Raw genomic sequence first — 21,192 nt, forward strand, 5'->3', positions numbered from 1 at the left:
TCCTCGCGGTTTAGGGCCCCTAAAATGCCAGGGCAGTATAGGCAGGGCCGGATTTGTACTTTTTACCGCCCTAGGCCGACTATACCATCTGTATGGTTGTTATCTCTGTGTGCCCCAATGAGAATTCCCTTACTTTCCATCATTGGTTTCACAGACAATAGCCATTTTAGTAATGTGCATATAGATTATAAGTTGTGTTTTCCTTAAGAACTTTTATGTTATGCTTGCCATTTCGTTAATGATGGACCCAGTTAGGCTAATGTGTACCTGCAGGATAGAGCTTCCAGGTTTCACTGGAATGACACAAGTCCAGGACAGAGAGTTCAAAGGTTAAAGCTGTCCTTGTAGATAGGGATGGCTGCATAGAACAGCTTTACTGCCCCTCAATGAGCCGCCCCTATATTTCTAGTGCCCTAGGCCATGGCCTATGAGGCCTTGCCAGAAATCCGGCCCTGAGTATAGGACCCCACAAGTGACCCCATTTTAGAAAGAAGACACCCCAAGGTATTCTGTTAGGTGTATGACGAGTTCATAGAAGATTTTATTTTTTTGTCAAAAGTTAGCGGAAAGTGACACTTTGTGGAAAAAAACCAATAAAAATCAATTTCCGCTAACTTTTGACAAAAAATAAAATCTTCTATGAACTCGTCATACACCTAACAGAATACCTTGGGGTGTCTTTTTTTCTAAAATGGGGACACTTGTGGGGTTCCTATACCGCCCTGGCATTTTACGGGCCCAAAACCGTGAGTAGTCTGGAAACCAAATGTCTCAAAATGACTGTTCAGGGGTATAAGCATCTGCAAATTTTGATGACAGGTGGTCTATGAGGGGGCGAATTTTGTGGAACCGGTCATAAGCAGGGTGGCCTTTTAGATGACAGGTTGTATTGGGCCTGATCTGATGGATAGGAGTGCCAGGGGGGTGACAGGAGGTGATTGATGGGTGTCTCAGGGGGTGGTTAGAGGGGAAAATAGATGCAATCAATGCACTGGGGAGGTGATCGGAAGGGGGTCTGAGGGTTTGGCCGAGTGATCAGGAGCCCACACGGGGCAAATTGGGGCCTGATCTGATGGGTAGGTGTGCTAGGGGGTGACAGGAGGTGATTGATGGGTGTCTCAAGGTGTGATTAGAGGGGAGAATAGATGCAAGCAATGCACTGGCGAGGTGATCAGGGCTGGGGTCTGAGGGCATTCTGAGGGTGTGGGCGGGTGATTGAGTGCCCTAGGGGCAGATAGGGGTCTAATCTGATAGGTAGCAGTGACAGGGGGTGATTGATGGGTAATTAGTGGGTGTTTAGGGTAGAGAATAGATGGAAACACTGCGCTTGGGTGGTGATCTGTTGTCGGATCTGCGGGCGATCTATTGGTGTGGGTGGGTGATCAGTTTGCCCGCAAGGGGCAGGTTAGGGGCTGATTGATGGGTGTCAGTGACAGCGGGTGATTGATGGGTGTCAGTGACAGGGGGTGATTGATGGGTGATTGATAGGTGATTGACAGGTAATCAGTGGGTTATTACAGGGGAGAACAGATGTAAATATTGCACTGGCGAATTGATAAGGGGGGGTCTGAGGGCAATCTGAGATTGTAGGCGGGCGATTGGGTGCCCGCAAGGGGCAGATTAGGGTCTGATCTGATGGGTAACAGTGACAGGTGGTGATAGGGGGTGATTGATGGGTGATTGATGGGTAATTAGTGGGTGTTTAGAGGAGAGAATAGATGGAAACACTGCGCTTGGGTGGTGATCTGATGTCGGATCTGCGGGCGATCTATTGGTGTGGGTGGGTGATCAGTTTGCCCGCAAGGGGCAGGTTAGGGGCTGATTGTTGGGTGGCAGTGACAGGGGGTGATTGATGGGTGATAGGTGATTGGCAGGTGATTGACAGGTGATCAGTGGGTTATTACAGGGAAGGACAGATGTAATTAATGCACTGGCGAATTGATAAGGGGGGGGGGTCAGAGGGCAATCTGAGCGTGTGGGCGGGTGATTGGGTGCCCGCAAGGGGCAGATTAGGGTCTGATCTGATAGGTAAAAGTGACAGGTGGTGATAGGGGGTGATTGATGGGTGATTGATGGGTAATTAGTGGGTGTTTAGAGAAGATAACAGATGTAAACGATACATTTGGGAGGTAATCTGACGGCGGGTTTGCGGGCGATCTAATGGTGTGGGTGGGTGATCAGATTGCCCGCAAGGGGCAGGTTAGGGGCTGATTGATGGGTGGCAGTGACAGGGGGTGACAGGGGGTGATTGATGGGTGATAGGTGATTGGCAGGTGATTGACAGGTGATCAGTGGGTTATTACAGGGAAGAACAGATGTAATTAATGCACTGGCGAATTGATAAGGGGGGGTCTGAGGGCAATCTGAGCGTGTAGGCAGGTGATTGGGTGCCCGCAAGGGGCAGATTAGGGTCTGATCTGATAGGTAACAGTGACAGGTGGTGATAGGGGGTGATTGATGGGTAATTAGTGGGTGTTTAGAGGAGAGAATAGATGTAAACAATGGATTTGGGAGGTGATCTGATGTCGGATCTGTGGGCTATCTATTGGTGTGGGGGGGTGATCAGATTGCCCGCAAGGGGCAGGTTAGGGGCTGATTGATGGGTGGCAGTGACAGGGGGTGATTGACGGGTGATTGACGGGTGATTGACGGGTGATTGACAGGTGATTGACAGGTGATTGACAGGTGATCAGGGGGATAGATGCATACAGTAAACAGGGGGGGGTGGTCTGGGGGGGGGGTCTGGGGAGAATCTGAGGGGTGGGGGGTGATCAGGAGGGGGCAGGGAGCAGGGGGGGGGATAAAAAAAAAATAGCGTTGACAGATAGTGACAGGGAGTGATTGATGGGTGATTAGGGGGGTGATTGGGTGCAAACAGGGGTCTGGGGGGTGGGCAGGGGGGGGTCTGATGGGTGCTGTGGGCGATCTGGGGCAGGGGAGGGAGAAATCAGTGTGCTTGGGTGCAGACTAGGGTGGCTGCTGCCTGCCCTGGTGGTCCCTCGGACACTGGGACCACCAGGGCAGGAGGCAGCCTGTATAATACACTTTGTAAACATTACAAAGTGTATTATACACTTTGTATGCGGCGATCGCGGGGTTAACATCCCGCCGGCGCTTCCGTATAGCCGGCGGGATGTTGCGGCGAGCGAGCGGTGACAGGCGCCGGCGGAGGATCGCGTCACGAATGACGCGATCGCTCCGCCCATGCCCTTAAATGGACCGCCGCCTCTGTGGGTGAGGCCGTCCTGAAGGGCTCCACTTCCCCGCCGCCCCTGTGTAGTGGGCGGTCGGGAAGTGGTTAAAGGAGAACTGTAGTGAGAGGTATATGGAGGCTGCCATATTGATTTCCTTTTAAGCTATACCAGTTGCCTGGCAGCCCTGCTGATCTATTTGGCTGCAGTAGTGTGAATCACACCAGAAACAAGCATGCAGCTAATCTTGTCAGATCTTACAAAAATGTCAAACACCAGATCATACCATAGCTGGGAATCGAACCCAGATCTCACTGTGTGGTGGGCACGTCACCCTAAGCACTGTACCACTACAGAAGTAAGTGAAGCTTGCCTAAAATTTAACATTTATGCTCAATGCAATAGAACCATTAGGTTGCTTAAAGGAGAACTGTAGTGAGAGGTATATGGAGGCTGCCATATTGATTTCCTTTTAAGCTATACCAGTTGCCTGGCAGCCCTGCTGATCTATTTGGCTGCAGTAATAATAATCCAAACATTTGTATAGCGCTTTTCTCCTGTCAGACTCAAAGCGCTCAAGAGCTGCAGCCACAGGGACGCGCTCAAGAGGCCACCCTGCAGTGTTAGGGAGTCTTGCCTTGAACTCCTTACTGAATAGGTACTTGACCTAGCCAGGATTCAAACCCTGGTCTCCCATGTCAAAGGCAGAGCCCTTAACCAGTACACTATCCAGCCACTGTAGTGTGAATCACACCAGAAACAAGCATGCAGCTAATCTTGTCAGATCTTACAAAAATGTCAAACACCAGATCTGCTGCATGCTTGTTCAGGGTCTAGGGCTAAAAGTATTGGTGGCAGAGGATCTGCAGGATAGCCAGGTAACTGGTATTGCTTAACCACCAAAGTGGCAGCTGCAGGACCAGCGACGCAGTATTGCGTCGCCAGCTGCAGGCTGATTAATCAGGAAGCAGCCGCTCGTGCGAGCGGCTGCTTCCTGTCAATTCACGGCGGGGGGCTCCGTGAATAGCCTGCGGGCCGCCGAAGGCGGCTCGCAGGCTAAATGTAAACACAAGCGGAAATAATCCAGCAGCGACGTAAGGCAGATCGGCGATCCCCGGCCAATCAGCAGCCGGGGATCGCCGCCATGTGACAGGAGACAGCCTGTCACTGGCTGCACAGGACGGATAGCGTCCTGTGCAGCCCGGATCTCCAGGGGGGGCCAGGTAGGAGAGGGAGGGGGAGGATTTCGCCGCGGAGGGGGGCTTTGAGGTGCCCCCCCCCCGCAACACCCGGCAGGCAGGAGCGATCAGACCCCCCCAGCACATCATCCCCCTAGTGGGGAAAAAAGGGGGGCGATCTGGTCGCTCTGCCTGCACGCTGATCTGTGCTGGGGGCTGCAGAGCCCACCCAGCACAGATCAGCTAAGACAGCGCTGGTCCTTAAGGGGGGGTAAAGGGTGGGTCCTCAAGTGGTTAAAAGGAAATCAATATGGTAGCCTCCATATACCTTTCACTACAGTTCTCCTTTAAGCAACCTAATGGTTCTATTGCTTTGAGCAAAAATGTTAAATTTTAGGCAAGCTTCACTAACTTCTGTAGTGGTGCAGTGCTTAGGGTGACGTGCCCACCACACAGTGAGATCTGGGTTCGATTCCCAGCTATGGTATGATCTGGTGTTTGACATTTTTGTAAGATCTGACAAGATTAGCTGCATGCTTGTTTCTGGTGTGATTCACACTACTGCAGCCAAATAGATCAGCAGGGCTGCCAGGCAACTGGTATAGCTTAAAAGGAAATCAATATGGCAGCCTCCATATACCTCTCACTACAGTTCTCCTTTAAGCAACCTAATGGTTCTATTGCATTGAGCATAAATGTTAAATTTTAGGCAAGCTTCACTTACTTCTGTAGTGGTACAGTGCTTAGGGTGATGTGCCCACCACACAGTGAGATCTGGGTTCGATTCCCAGCTATGGTATGATCTGGTGTTTGACATTTTTGTAAGATCTGACAAGATTAGTTGCATGCTTGTTTCTGGTGTGATTCACACTACTGCAGCCAAATAGATCAGCAGGGCTGCCAGGCAACTGGTATAGCTTAAAAGGAAATCAATATGGCAGCCTCCATATACCTCTCACTACAGTTCTCCTTTAAGCAACCTAATGGTTCTATTGCATTGAGCATAAATGTTAAATTTTAGGCAAGCTTCACTTACTTCTGTAGTGGTACAGTGCTTAGGGTGACGTGCCCACCACACAGTGAGATCTGGGTTCGATTCCCAGCTATGGTATGATGTATACTCATGTATGTATCCCCAGCTATGGTATGATGTATACTCATGTATGTATGCCCAGCTATGGTATGATGTATACTCATGTATGTATTCCCAGCTATGGTATGATGTATACTGGTTTTTAAAATAGTATAATTCCCTGGCAGAAGAGACCCTCCTCCCTCCGGTAGGAGGGAGGAGGGAATAGGTAGAAGGGTCGAAGGGAGGAGGAAATCTCCCTAGCAGAGTGTGTAGCAGCTGTCCCATAACTAATTAGTGTAGGTAGGCAAATGGTATAAAGGACCTTGCTTGGAGAAGGGAGGGTGGGTGGGTCCTCCAGCAGTGATGTGTATTTCACTCAATTAGGTGTGGCTCCAGGTATTAGAGCTTTTAAAACATGTTTTCTATCATTTTTCCAGCTGATAGAATGTTTTAAAACTTTGAAAGTTCGCCTCCCCATTGAAGTCTATTGCGGTTCGCGAACTTTTTCGCGAACCGAACCTTTTGCGGAAGTTCGCGAACAGGGTTCGCGAACCTAAAATCGGAGGTTCAGCCCAACTCTAATAGGTAAAAGTGACAGGTGGTGATAGGGGGTGATTGATGGGTGATTGATGGGTAATTAGTGTGTGTTTAGAGGAGAGAATAGATGTAAACAATGGATTTGGGAGGTGATCTGATGTCGGATCTGCGGGCGATCTATTGGTGTGGGGGGGTGATCAGATTGCCCGCAAGGGGCAGGTTAGGGGCTGATTGATGGGTGGCAGTGACAGGGGGTGATTGATGGGTGATTGATGGGTGATTGATGGGTGATTGACGGGTGATTGACAGGTGATTGACAGGTGATCAGGGGGGATAGATGCATACAGTGCATGGGGGGGGGTCTGGGGGGGGTCTGGGGAGAATCTGGGGGGTGGGGGGGTGATCAGGAGGGAGCAGGGGGCAGGGGGGGGGGGGGTATAAAAAAAAAATAGCGTTGACAGATAGTGACAGGGAGTGATTGATGGGTGATTAGGGGGGTGATTGGGTGCAAACAGGGGTCTGGGGGGTGGGCAGGGGGGGGTCTGATGGGTGCTGTGGGCGATCTGGGGCGGGGGGGGAGAAAATCAGTGTGCTTGGTGCAGACTAGGGTGGCTGCAGCCTGCCCTGGTGGTCCCTCGGACATTGGGACCACCAGGGCAGGAGGCAGCCTGTATAATACACTTTGTAAACATTACAAAGTGTATTATACACTTTGTATGCGGCGATCGTCGGGTTAACATCCCGCCGGCGCTTCCGTATGGCCGGCGGGATGTTGCGGCGAGTGAGCAGCGACAGGCGGAGGCGGAGGATCGCGTCACGGATGACGTGATCGCTCCGCCCATGCCCAAACAAGGACCGCCGCCATTTGTCAATACGGCGGTCCTTGCGGCGTCTGCTTCCCGGCCGCCATTTGTCTATACGGTGGTCGGGAAGTAGTTAAACTTACAGGTCTATAATTTCCTGGATCAGATTTTTTGCCCTTCTTAAATAATGGGAAAACGTGGGCTGTACGCCAATCCACTCTGCCAGTTGCAAGAGAGTCACAAAAGATAAGATAAAGGGGTTTATCTATAACTGAACTTAATTCCCTTAGGACCCGAGGATGCATGCCATCCGGGCCAGGTGCCTTGTCTATTTTTAATTTATTTAGTCTTGCCTTCACTTCTTCCTGCGTTAAGTATTTAATATTACAGTTAGAAGATTGAGACTCTTCCACCTCTGTAGTTTGCAACAGTGCTGTTTCTTTTGTGAAGACAGAAGCAAAGAAAGCATTTAATAACTCTGCCTTACCTTGGTCATCCACCATTGAGTTCCCATCCTCATCCTTTAGGAGTCCTATACAGTCAACCTTTCTTTTTTTAGAGTTAATGTACTTGTAAAACTTTTTTGGGTTAGATTTGATATCCTTAGCGATTTGTTTTTCAGCTTCAATCTTTGCCTGCCTAATTTCTTTTTTACAATTTTTATTGCACTCCTTATAATTGCTTAGTGCAGCCTCTGTCCCCTCCTGTTTTAAGACCTTATAAGCATTCTTTTTCCTCTTCATTTTATCTTTAACCTTTCTATTCATCCATAGAGGCCTTTTTTTATTCCTAGACATTTTGTTTCCATATGGGATATACATACTACAGTATTGATTGAGTATAAGTTTAAAAGCTTGCCATTTCCCTTCAGTGTCTTCCCCTTGTAGTACATTATCCCAGTTCACCAAACTTAGTGCCTGCCTAATTTGAGTGAACTTTGCTTTTCTAAAGTTCATAGTTTTAGTGGTCCCGCTGCCCCGTGGCCTATCAGTCACCAGCTCAAACGTTATCATGTTGTGATCACTATTTCCCAAATGTTCTTGAACCTGCACATTTGATACATTATCTGGTCTATTAGAAATGATCAGATCCAGTAACGCATTCCCCCTAGTTGGTTCAGTTACCATTTGAGTCAAGTAATTGTCCTGTAGTGCTGCCAGAAATCTGCTGCTTTTACCAGAATGGGTAGCCTCAATACTCCAGTCAATGTCTGGAAAGTTGAAGTCGCCCATAATTATGACCTCATTTTTACCTGCAGCTTTTTCAATCTGCTGTAGTAATCGCAGTTCTGCAGCTTCATTAATAAGAGGTGGCCTGTAGCATACCCCAATAAGCAATTGGCAACTTTTATTTCCACCATGAATATTTACCCAAACGGACTCCACATCTTCGCAATCTTCCTCCATCTCATCGTTGAGGACAGCTGTAAGAGAATTCTTAACAAAGAGACAAACCCCTCCACCTTTTTTCCCTGTTCTATCCCTCCTAAACACATTGTATCCTTTTAAATTAGCTATCCAGTCATGGCTTTCATCCATCCATGTCTCGGTTATTCCCACAATGTCATAGCCTTTGTCATTCAGAATGAACTCTAGTTCGTCTATTTTATTTGCAAGGCTCCGAGCATTGGTTACCATGCACTTTATATTTTTACCACCACATTTACCAATTTTGTTTACATGAAATTGGCTACTTGAATTTTTACCAACCTCCTTAATCTTTACACTGTCCCCACCCCCCTCTCCACCCTCCATAATGATAGGTTCCCACTGTCTTTTTACCTCATCTTGTCTATGTATTGAGACTTTATCCTCCCGCCTCCCCCCAGATCCTAGTTTAAAATCTCCTCCAACCGTTTAGCCATCTTCTCCCTCAATGCAGCTGCACCCTCCCCATTAAGGTGCAGCCCATCCCTGCTGTAGAACCTGTAGCCGACTGCAAAGTCTGCCCAGTTCTCCAGGAACCCAAACCCTTCCTTCCTACACCAATTTCTCAGCCACTTATTTAACTCCCTAAGCTCCCTCTGTCTCTCAGATGTAGCACGTGGCACTGGCAGTATTTCAGAAAACACCACCTTGGAGGTCCTTGCTTTAAGTTTATCTCCAAGTACCTGAAAATCATTTTTGAGGACCTTCCATCTCCCACTAACTTTGTCATTGGTGCCAATGTGTACCATGACAGCCGGGTCTTCCCCAGCCCCACCCAGTAATCTGTCAATTCTTTCCGCTACATGCCGAACCCGAGCACCCGGGAGGCAACAGACTGTACGGCATTCGCGGTTTCTTCGACAGATTACCCTATCTGTGCGCCTAATAATTGAATCTAAGGTGTCTAAGGTGTTAGCGTGCTCTGATGCTTCCTTAGTGGGAACATGTTCTGATGTTGCCAGTCTGCCTGCATGCCCAGAGATGGTTCTGGTCCCTGAAAGCCCTGATCTTGATGTTTGTCCTTGTGGCCCTGACTCGGGAATTGCCCTAGGTTCCATAGGGGTTCTTGATAGTTCTCCATGTGAGCCTAAGGGGCGTTCTGACCTATGGGGATCTCTTTGGAGCTTCAAGGTGTTCTGGGAGGTCTCTGAGAAAACTTGTCCTGGTGCCTTGGACTGGTTCAACAGTGGGTTTTGTGTTGGTAAAGACAGTCCCGGTGGGCATTACAAAGGCTTTGGCGTTTTTGAACGGTTCCTGGAAGGCGGTGGGTATCGCTCAGGGAGTTTCAGAGGGCTTTCTTCTGGAAATCATGGTTCTGATGGGTGTCACACTGGGGCTTGTAGTACTGATGGGTATGGTTCTGTAGGTTCTGGTTCTGATGGGTCCAGTCTTGTGGGGACTGATTCTGGAATTCGGTCTTGCCGGGCTGTCCCGGTCATCATGAATTATCAGTCAGACTGTTTTGTTGGGAATTTCAGTTTTGAAAAGCGTCTGGAATCCGCTTTTAAGGGCGGGGGTACTGTAATGATCGCTGCTGCAGCAGGCATTGCTGGAAGTAGTAGTGCTGCAGCTCAGGTAGTTCTGATCTCTTTTCATGCAAGCTGCATAGCTTTGTCTGCCTTTCCCTGCTGTCAGCTTGTGATTGATTATCATTCACCTGTGTGGGAATCTGCATGTCTGCTCCCATTGGATGACCTCAGTATAAAGATCTGCTTCCTGCAGGACTCCTCGGGTTTTCATAGCTTCAGTTTAAGCCCGCCTTGCTGTTGCTTCAGCCCCCGATCGTGTTTCTTGTTCTAAAGATACTTTGCTGGTCTTTGCATCATATATTGGTTCATTGCCAATATATATGCATACCAGCACGTTTATTATTTTCCTTGTATTCGTGTTACGTTGATACATCAGTGTCGCTGATGTATACGTACACGAACTGTTTATATCCTGTGTGCAGTTAGTCAGCTTTCCAGCACGTTTTGGTAGGTTGCGCGTACCGTGACCACCCGTGCTTAGGTAGTTACCCTGCTCCTGGTTCTGTTTGTGGATTGCGTTCATCTCTGCGAAGAGATAACGAATCCTTCTGAATCCTGTTCTGTTACCGTTTGTGTATTGCGTTCATCTCTGCGAAGAGATAACGAATCCTTCTGAATCCTGTTCTGTTACTGTTTGTGGATTGCGTTCATCTCTGCGAAGAGATAGCGAATCCTTCTGAGTCCTGTTCCCTGTATTACTCCAGTCCTAGTCAACGTTCCTGCTTATGTCATATATCGGTTCATTGCCGATATATACATATGTTAGTCAGACGTTACAAATAGTTTCATTGATAGCTGTAATTGTAATACGCTAGGAATACATACTTATTGTATATTTGTCTGTGTTACGTTCATCTATCTTGATCCTGCTATTTCCTGACTATCCTGTCCTGTCTTTGTGAGGCACGCCATCGCCGCAACGCATTGGCTGCCTCATTCCAGTCTGTGTTATTGTGGACGCTTGCTGTCACTAAGTAGTGGCTAGTTTAGCAAGCGTTCATTCTGTTTACCTGTCCTGATCTCCTCAGTTCTGGTTTGTGCGCTCAGCGCTACTTTGCGCTGAGACGTTATAGCGAAAGCATTGTTTGTGGCTGTCAGATCTGCACCGGCTCTGTGCGCCACAATCTCCTATTGGAGTCAGTCCTCCCCTCCACTATACTAGGGATAGCCTGTTTCCTTGTGCTAATGTGTGTACCTCCTCCACGCCAGCTCATGCGTTGCATGCTGACTGTGGAGAATACACCACCAAGCCTTACAGGCCTCCAGGATGTCAGTTTCCCTCTGCAATTCGGCATTGCATTTGTATTCATTAAAAAAAGTACTACTTTCCTGCTTGCATTTGTGAACAGGGCCGGGACAAGGTCAGACACCAACAGAGGCTGAGCTGCCCAAGTGCGCCCCCCCCCCCCCCTCCAAAAAAAAAAAAAACTTGTGAAGTTTGACTTGAGACACCCCCCATCACTGTGATGGTAAGTTAGATGTAAAAGTCACAACAGAGTCTAACAACATCTAATTCTGGATATCCTGCTACTGTAACATCATCATTTCACTAATGCCAAGCATTGCTTCATACATAAGAGTCCCAGAAATGCAGTTAAGAGATCCTGTAGTGACACATAGCATAATGCAGTGAAGAGGCCCAATAGTGACCTATAGCAGAATGCAGTAAAGAGGTCCTGTAGTGACATATAGCAGAATGCAGTAAAGAGGCCCTGTAGTGACATATAGCAGAATGCAGCAAAGAGGCCCTGTAGTGAAATATAGCAGGATGCAGAAAAGAGTCCCAGTAGTGACATATAGCAGAATGCAGTAATGAGGTCCTGTAGTGACATATAGCAGAATGCAGTAAAGAGGCCCTGTAGTGACATATAGCAGGATGCAGTAAAGAGGCCCTGTAGTGACATATAGCAGGATGCAGTAAAGAGGCATTGTAGTGACATATAGCAGAATGCAGTAAAGAGGCCCTGAAGTGACATATAGCAGAATGCAGTAAAGAGGCCCTGTAGTGACATATAGCAGAATGCAGTAAAGAGGCCCTGTAGTGACATATAGCAGGATGCAGTAAAGAGGCCCTGTAGTGACATATAGCAGAATGCAGTAAAGAGGCCCTGTAGTGACATATAGCAGAATGCAGTAAAGAGGCCCTGTAGTGACATATAGCAGAATGCAGTAATGAGGTCCTGTAGTGACATATAGCAGAATGCAGTAAAGAGGCCCTGTAGTGACATATAGTAGAATGCAGTAAAGAGGCCCTGTAGTGACATATAGCAGAATGCAGTAAAGAGGCACAGTAGTGACATATAGTAGAATGCAGTAAAGACACCCTGTAGTGAAATATAGCAGAATGCAGTAAAGAGGCCCTGTAGTGACATATAGCAGTATGCAGTAAAGAGGCCCTGTAGTGACATATAGCAGAATGCAGTAAAGAGGCCCTGTAGTGACATATAGCAGAATGCAGTAAGGAGGCCCTGTAGTGACATATAGCAGAATGCAGTAAAGAGGCCCTGTAGTGACATATAGCAGAATGCAGTAAAGAGGCCCTGTAGTGACATATAGCAGAATGCAGTAAGGAGGCCCTGTAGTGACATATAGCAGAATGCAGTAAAGAGGCCCTGTAGTGACATATAGCAGAATGCAGTAAAGAGGCCCTGTAGTGACATATAGCAGAATGCAGTAAAGAGGCCCTGTAGTGACATATAGCAGAATGCAGTAAAGAGGCCCTGTAGTGACATATAGCAGAGTGCAGAAAAGAGGCCCTGTAGTGACATATAGCAGAATGCAGTAAAGAGGCCATCACATGTGATTTGCGCATTATGCATTTCAGTGAGACAAAATCTAAAATTAATCCAAAACACATCAAGAACGCGCATGGAATAAATTCAAATTCATTGGAAAGCACAGAAACACAGTAGCATGCAAATGCATGCATTTACAATTCTGCATGTGTGGTCCCTGCCTGAACGCAAAGGAGACATCAGTTCCACAGATTGCAACACATGTTACCAGGGATGCCACACGCAGGCTGGCAGTCTCGTATCTTCATCCTAACCCATCTCAAGAATGACCCTATGTATTTTTAGTTACTAGGCTTGGTAGCTAACTAGCTACTTACAAGAATATAAAGGAGCTGAAAACAAAGGAGACATCACTTTCATATGTTTGGAATGTGAACATTGGGAATGGAACAGTACAAGTGAAACTTGAAAAATTAGAATATCATGCAAACATTTACTGTATTTCAGTAATTCAACTTAAAAGGTGAAACCCTTTGCAGGATTTTGGATTAATTAGCTGATCAGAGTGTGACACTTTGAGCCTAGAACTTTAAACATTTTCACAATATTCTAATGGTCTGAGATTTTGATTTGGGGGTTTTCATAAGCTGTAAGCCATAATCATCAAAACTATAACAAATAAAGGCTTCAAATATCGTGCTTAATCACTGCTGTCTCTACCATATTGCGACCTGAGGCAAATATTTCAAAGCAGCACTTTCTAGAGGCAGGAAACTGATAAGGGTGCCATAAAAATTAAGGGTCTGTGGGGAAAAAACTGTCTTCTCTCTGAACTGTTGTTCTAATCACTGCATGTGCCCACCATACAGATAAGGAATTATACAAACTTTGGAATCTGTACACTGTCCCTGCTCCCCAGGGTTCATAAAAAACATCTGCCTCATTCTGCAGCAATCTTCTGATGACTTCATGTACAAAGTTACAGGCAAAACAGTCACGGCTTGAACAAAACTTGTAGACTGCTCCAATACAGCCAGCCCAATGAAGATATTCCTTAAGGTGGCCATACACTGGCCCGATTCCCGGCCGTTTCGACAGCAGATTCGATCCTGGGATCGAATCTGCTGCCAATCGTTCGCGGTAAACGCCGCCGACGATCCGATTTCCTCCCGAAATCGGATCAGTCCGTCGATCGCGCCGTGCGGGAAATTACCCTCGATCGCCCGCGGGTAAAGTGCGCGTCGCTAGCGGCGGCCGATCCGATGAAAAATACATTACCTGATGCGGGCTCCCGGGCGTCTTCTCCGCATCTTCTCAGCGCTGCACCCGCTCCATCCCGGCGCTTCCTGGGTCACTGCAGTGACCAGGAAGTTCTAATAGAGGGCGCTCTATTTGAACTTCCTGGTCACGGAGTGACACAGGAAGCGCCGAGATGGAGCAAGAACAGAGCGGTGCAGCGTGGAGAAGATGCCCGGGAGCCAGCGTCAGGTAATGTATGCGCGGGGGGAGGACAGGCGGCAGGAGCAGCTGAACAGATTGTGATCGGTTTCAGGCTGAAATCGATTCACAATCTGTTTGCAGTAAAGGCAGCCATACGATCCCTATCTGATCAGATTCGATCAGATAGGGATCTGTCAGCTGGTCGATCTGATGGCACATCGACCAGTGTATGGCTGCCTTTAGAGTCACACGCAGGCTAGTGACCTTATGGTTTCTGATTACGGAAACAGTGGAGAGGGTAAGATCAATCTGTATTCTGTCTGGAGATCAGAATGATTGGATGTGACTGGAAATATCGACAAATGTATGGGCATCTTCATAAATATAAACACCAGGAACTACCAGAAATTGTTCATTTGATTTATGGAAGTATCCTAAAATAAAATAAAATCTTAAAACAAGTTCAGGGCAGGGGGATATATATGAGTGCTGATTAGTAGGGCTTAATGGCTCAGTCAGTTCAAAGAAAAACAATTATTCTCAATCTAATTGAATGTCTTGCTTTCTCGTGCTAATTGATTCTGTTAGAAGCTTTGGTTACTAAACTGCTGAGTATATGTAAACATCCTGGGATATCCTTTGGTTTAACAGGGATCTGCATAAGGTTTGCATAAGCGTTGTAACTGTCACCATTTCTGTCACCATCACTCTCCCCATCCCTCACACACACTGAGCAAGAATGATGATGAACTGGCACACTTGCCCACTGAACACCAATGATGGCCAGGTACGGATGACTGCACTTTGGTTGGGGGGATAATACGCAGGATGATGGGGTATTTTTGGTATTTATAATGCCCACTGACACCAGTGAGGATACATGGGGTCAACTGTTGCAGTCAGGGGCGTAGCAATAGGGGGCGCAGAGGTAGCCACCGCATCGGGGCCCTTCGGCCAAAGGGGCCCCAAAGGGCCCTCCCTCAATTACAGTATTAGCTCTCTATTGGTCCTGTGCTCATAATAATCACTTCTATAGATACTTTGAATAGTAGGGATCATTAACAAACAGCTCCCCACCCCCTTCTTGCACCTCTGACACTGTAGTTGCCATTGGCAGGTTTTGGTGTGCCATATCAATTGTTATGTATAGAGTGCTTGGGGGGGCCCCATTGTAACACTTGCATCGGGGCCCACAGCTCCTTAGCTACGCCACTGGTTGCAGTTTATATGTGGGATGATTGTTGTGTGTCAAATGTGGGGCAACCATTGCATTTCAAATTTGTGGATGCAGAATATGGGAGAGGGCGTCCTCACAATGTTTGCTTCAGGCAGCAAAAAGTCTAGAACCAGCCCTTCATGTAATGAGTCTATTTCATATATTAGTTTCACCTTTTAAGTTGAATTACTGAAGTAAATGGACTTGCATGATATTCTCATTTTTTTGAGTTTCGCCTCGTATGGGCTTTCCCCCCAGTTATATACCATGCTCCTCAGAACAAAATAAACCCTCTTTGTGAAGATCTACTAAGCAGTACAATTAATATTGTTTCAAACTGGCATACTAATAATAGTATGTGCATTTGGTATAGGAGGCTTACTTTGAAGTGTCACCTAAAATTAGTGTGTAGCTCATGATATGATTTTCTTCCAGACAAGTCTTTTGTGGGTTTCCTGTGGAGACTGTGTGCAGGTGCAACATAACATAACCAGGTGGGTAAAACAATGTAAAAATGTAGGGTTGGAGAATATTAAAATATGTAATTAAATATTGTTATGTACACATCGCCTGACAGGTAATTACGAGAAAAAATAGAGTTGTGAGAATGGCAAGCATGTTTCAAAAGGAAAAGTCATCCAGTGAAGACACAATATGGGTTAGGAGTGGCAGGACACAACTGATATTATAGTTTATTTAAGTGAATTGGCTTAAAGCAAGGGTCCCCAAACGTTTTGGGTCGAGGGCCGGGTCAACATACTTCAGACTGCTGGGGGGCCGGAATATACATAGAATTCTTTGCAGGCCAGACAGTGATGCATACTAAGGTGACAACCTTCAGTCCAATTGGTCAACAGTGTCTCCTGAGTCCTGACGTGAAATTTAATTGGAAACCAGCGAATTACTGCTTTCTGGCTTCATTCTATATGTGAACCACCAATATTTAAAAATGTAGCTGACCACATCTATAATACATTTTGTGTGTGGGGGGCTGGTAAAAAAGCCTCAGGGGGCCACATTCGACCCGCAGGCCTTAGTTTGAGGACCACTGGCTTAAAGGGACCCTGAGCTCTGCATAAAATCACAATTTGGATTTACCTGGGGCTTCTTCCAGCCCCCTGTTGCCCACAAGGTCCCCCAGCATCCTCCTGGCTGCTCTCCCAGTACCGCTGGCTTCTCCATTTATCTGCGACTTTGGTCTGAAGTCACCCTTGCGCGCCCCCCGCACTAAGACTGAACCGCGCATGCGCATACTCTCATGCCAGCCGGCATGATGACGCATGCACGGGCAACTTCAGGCCGAAGCCACCAATTAACGAAGCCACCAGCGAGACTGGGAGAGCAGCTAGGAGGATGCCAGGGGACCTTGCGGGCTATGGGAGGGGGGGGGGCTGGAGGAAGCCCCATGTAAGTCCAAATTGTGATTTTATGCAGAGCTCAAGGTCCCTTTAACTGATAAATACCAACAAGCATTTTCAGTGTCATTCAATGTGAACAAAACAAAAAATAACATTAATTTTCTTTCTGTATCATAAATTGTGCAATAGGTCTGGTTCACACTATTTTCCTTGCTCCACATGTTGACAGCCAGAACAGCAGACTGATAACAGACAGACATAAGACTGCCATGATTTTCTGTATACAGTTCACATTCACTATTCCATTTTTGGTCCATTGTGGAACATTCATGCTCGTTCTAGCCAGTCATCACTTGGCTTTTATAAAGTTATATTGATATATATATATATATATATAAATCAATAGATAAAAGGTATATGCATAAATATACATCTCTTCAGTTGTTACCCATCATCTGATATACACTGCCAAAGTCCCTTTGGCAAAATAAATCCATATCAATATAGTAACTCTTCCTACTGTAGGTTTTAACCTCCATCAATTATAGTTGTCTTCGAGATTGTTCAATGTCTGGTGCAAACAATATAGCTTTATCCTTATTATTACTATATAAAGTTATATTCTTGTATAAAAAGCTTTAGTAATTATGTCTTAATTAGATAAAGCTAGTGTAATGCTGGGGAGGCATTCTCTGAGTCAGCGTGTGTGCTCCAGACTATGTAGCTAAGGTAATGGAAGAGCCTCCACAGATGGACACAGGAGTAATGAACAAAGGAGCAAGATTGCACAAAGCAACTAAACTCTGGGCTGCCTATCAGGCTAGATGGTAAGTGATACAATACACAACAGACGTAGTCGGTAACAGGCTTGGGTCATACACGTGAATTCAGATGTAAGTCGTATTGGAAGGATTAGGCAGATTCGTAGTCGAGAGGCAGGCAAAGGTCGGTACACAATACAATATACAATATTACAAATAATACAATACTGACTAACTAGAGTACATATAAAGTATATCTTGCTGATGCGCAATATATGAAATATAGCTCTCAAATAACTCACTAGCTAATGCACAAGTAATGACAATTAACAAGACAGACAACAGACAGACAGACAGACAGACGGAATGTTCAGCCAAACTAGTCGCGGTTTCAGTTGGGTCCAGTTTGCATGGACCCACAATGTAAGTTACTATTTTAATCATTTGTGAATTGTGGAAAAATAAAGTGTAACCCCCTGTGGTGTAAGATTTTACTAAGCCTGGCATTTGGTTTTGTCCTTGGTGGTGGACACTGTGTACCCTGTGAGCACTGGGTGACTGCAGGCTGTAACAGCAGAATTGGGGTAGCACACCAGCGCTGAGGATTACAAGTACTGTTTCAGTGACGGCAACATTCACACTAAGATAGACAAGACTAACAGGTAGGAGCAAAACTAATGGCAACCGCTGCTATAGTTCGTCCTCAAAAACAAGGCAAGAACAAGGCTAGTAGGAATACTACCAGTCACCAACGTGGTCCTGGCAGAATCTAAACTATCAGAAGAACTTCACTGACCCCCGCAGGTCAGCAAACGTCCAGCAGACATGAAAATACAGAGCAAGGCATTATACATTTTTACAATAACAAGTTTCACAGCGTAGACCCAATGACAACTCAGAGAGCTGAACGCTATGTCGGGCGGAGTCTGAAATGGGAGGCAGACTTTTATGCCGGCATCAGCCAATGGATGCAGGTATGCAAATTTTCACACAGCTGAATGGTAATCATTCAATCCTGAGCTGGCTTGATTACCATTTGCTAGCTGAAAGACTATCATAACAAATGCATGCAGTACTTTGCAACAACATGCAGGAAATCCAGGGCTGTCTGGCTGCAGTTCAACTGCAGCAAACCATTGGAGGAATCCTGACAGCATCCTGAACTGGGAGATATAGGGGTGTCTTGACACCATGCAGAAAAGGCACAGGAAACAAAAGCGGGAGCCCAGTAGTGCACCCAGCTCCACTCGGGGTGGTCCAAAATGGACCTCGATGTGGTTGCTCTCTTAAAGGAAAATGGATACACATGTCTACCCTGGTAGGCACCATGGGTGTTCTGTCACCACCCCTCGCACAAAATTTGTACGGGGGTATACACTATGCACATGGGGGAAAGAGGCGCCCAGGTTGGATAAAAACTTCTAAAAACTGTTTAAAAGCGAAAAAGTAATGAGGTCTCTTACCTCAAATGATGAAATCCTTGTAAACTTCAGAAAGATTTTTATTTAGCACAGGCAATGCGTTTCGCGGGTCTGAGCCTGCTTCCTCGGGCCAATACAAGTGCCTATAACAGTACAGAGAACTTGTCAGTATATAAATAAAACCCACTATCTAATCAATATAAAAGATAAGTGAGCACATAAATAAATGAATACATATAGAAATATAATTATATAGAATAGCATCAATCTTAATAGACTTGGCCAGTATGGAGAAAATGACATATAGCAGGCAGTGCTGGGGCTATGGCTCAGCGATCACCTGCATGCTAAAATCCTGCATGGACAGTCGGTTGGATCATTAACAAAATTGGGTTGGAAAGTAGGATCTGTAGCTGAGTGCGATTTTTTGAGATTTTTCATAATAAAATATCTCTTTAATGTGAGTTTACTTACAAAGGTATTTAAATCCACAAATAATTCAAAAAGGTTTGATGTTTTTGTGGGGCAGAAAGATAAACCATGGTTTAAAACTTTAGTTTCTGTAAGTGTCAGACAGTTGGAGGACAGGTTGAATATGGATTTGTATTGAGAGGTGGGTGGAGGTTGATTCAATTGAACTTTGTTTCTGTCACGTCCCTTCTTTTTGCCACCCCTTCTGCCCCGTTTTTGGGACTGGAGACCGGTCGTTTCTGGACTTTTGAAGCTTTCTGGTTTGGGACATGATATTGTGGAGTGGGGCTCGAGATCAGGGGTCACAGAGGGGGGTCCTTGGTGAGGAGGGATGGTAACTCTAAAAAAGACGGTGTTTCAGATTCGGATTGGGAAGAGGCTAAAGTGGAAGTGAAACTGAGGTCTCCTCGGGAGGTTTGAACCGTGGAGAAGTAATCTGTGATGGTTCTGCGAGATTTTGGTTGGGTGGAGGGCCCGAGGGGCTGTGTGGAGGTGTCTGGGAGTAAGATGGGTGAAGGAGAATGAGGAGTGTGAGGGAATTAATTTTAATTTTAGTTTATTCATTCTCTAAAATTGTGCCATTTTAAAATTTGAAATGGTCAAATTATTAAAGGGGTTCTCTGGGGGGGGGGGGGGGGGGGGGGAGGTTGAAAATAAAAGCAGACACTTACCTAGGGCTTCTACCTGCCCCCTGCAGCTGTAATGTCCCACGTCGTCCTCCAATGGATCCGCTGTTCCCCACCGCCGGTCACGGTCTAACGCGGCATCTCATCCTGAGCAGCCGTGACTTGCAGTACAAGAAAACTTCATACTGTGCAGTAAGCTCACGATGACGCGCGCTGGTGCGGGCACTATTCGTCTTGTTAGATGAATATCAGACTGGGACCAGCAGCGGGGAACGGCGGATCGTTGGAGGACGGCGTGGGACCTTACAACTGCAGGGGGCCGCTGTTAGAAGCCCCAGGTAAGTGTCTATTTTTAATTTCAACCCCCCCGGAGAACCCCTTTAAAGTTAATTGATGCAGGTGCATACTATTATATATATATATATATATATATATATATACAGTATAACATAACTACTCATCTTAGTTTACACCATCTTTCCACTGACTCTGTCCACCTCTCTGCTTGATAGAACAATAAATATTAACACCCCTATAACTTCAGATCCCACAGCATGATGCTTAGGGGCGATAGTTCATTCTTCTGACATTCACTCCATAACCAGCTCCTGTCATCTCCAACTCAAAAACATATACATATATCTTAGGACACAGGTGGTGTTCTATAACATCTATCTAGAGCTAATACTCTTAATTGCAATGAAGTAAGCCAAAATACATCACGTATGTCCATAACTTATCTTTAGTTCTAGGAAGTTGGTATGTTCTTTGGTAGATAATTAATTGTCTGGGATGTTTTGCACCTTATCTATATGGTCACATGGTCTTATTTGGCTTGTATTCATAGCAAACAGCCATTAACTTTAATTCACAAATATAAACCGCAAACTTTGCCTTAAGAGGTTCTCAGTCTGGTGAGTGGGACACAGAATATAAGAGGGGACTGCCCTGCTTGCTGATCCACATGTGTTAGAAGGTGGATGCCGAGATGGAGCTACTAACCCAGAGACTGCATAGAACCCCTACAATAGAGAATCTGAGGCAAATAGTGGAGGCAGCTGTAAAGAAGATGACTCCGGCTTGAGATGGAGGAGCAGCAGATGGAGGACTTGAAGTGCGACCGCTGGATAGGTAAGGGCTTCCGCACTTGAAATGTAGGGTAGTTAATTTATCTGGTGGGGTAGCAGGGGTAAGTTTTGGATAGTTAGTGCAACTAGTGGGGCAACAGGGGTTAGACTAGCTTAGATAGAGACAGAAGGGGGGACAGGGACACCACAAGATGCCCCTGCACCATGGACGCATCAGGTTTAGAATCTTTTATTTTTTTCCTGATTTTTGTCCTCTAAACCTAGGTGCGTCTTATCGTCCGGAGCGTCTTATGGTCCGAAAAATATGGTAATCTTTAGAGCTGACTCGCACAGGGC

The 21,192-nt window shown here is 46.2% G+C and overlaps 1 protein-coding gene across 4 annotated transcripts in view; it reads left to right on the forward strand.

The window, feature by feature from the left end:
- OTOP3 (otopetrin 3) overlaps positions 1-21,192 on the forward strand; it is a 117,181-nt gene that overhangs the window by 32,017 nt on the left and 63,972 nt on the right. For 3 of the 4 annotated variants that reach the window (XM_068262047.1, XM_068262050.1, XM_068262049.1), the window contains exon 2: positions 15,567-15,625. In XM_068262047.1, coding sequence (XP_068118148.1) covers positions 15,567-15,625 — 59 coding nt within the window. Of the gene's footprint in view, positions 1-15,566; positions 15,626-20,668; positions 20,900-21,192 lie in introns of those variants that run through there. The other variant, XM_068262048.1, reaches the window with a different exon arrangement.

Source organism: Hyperolius riggenbachi, chromosome 12, assembly GCF_040937935.1.
Source record: "Hyperolius riggenbachi isolate aHypRig1 chromosome 12, aHypRig1.pri, whole genome shotgun sequence".
Lineage (NCBI taxonomy): Eukaryota > Metazoa > Chordata > Amphibia > Anura > Hyperoliidae > Hyperolius > Hyperolius riggenbachi.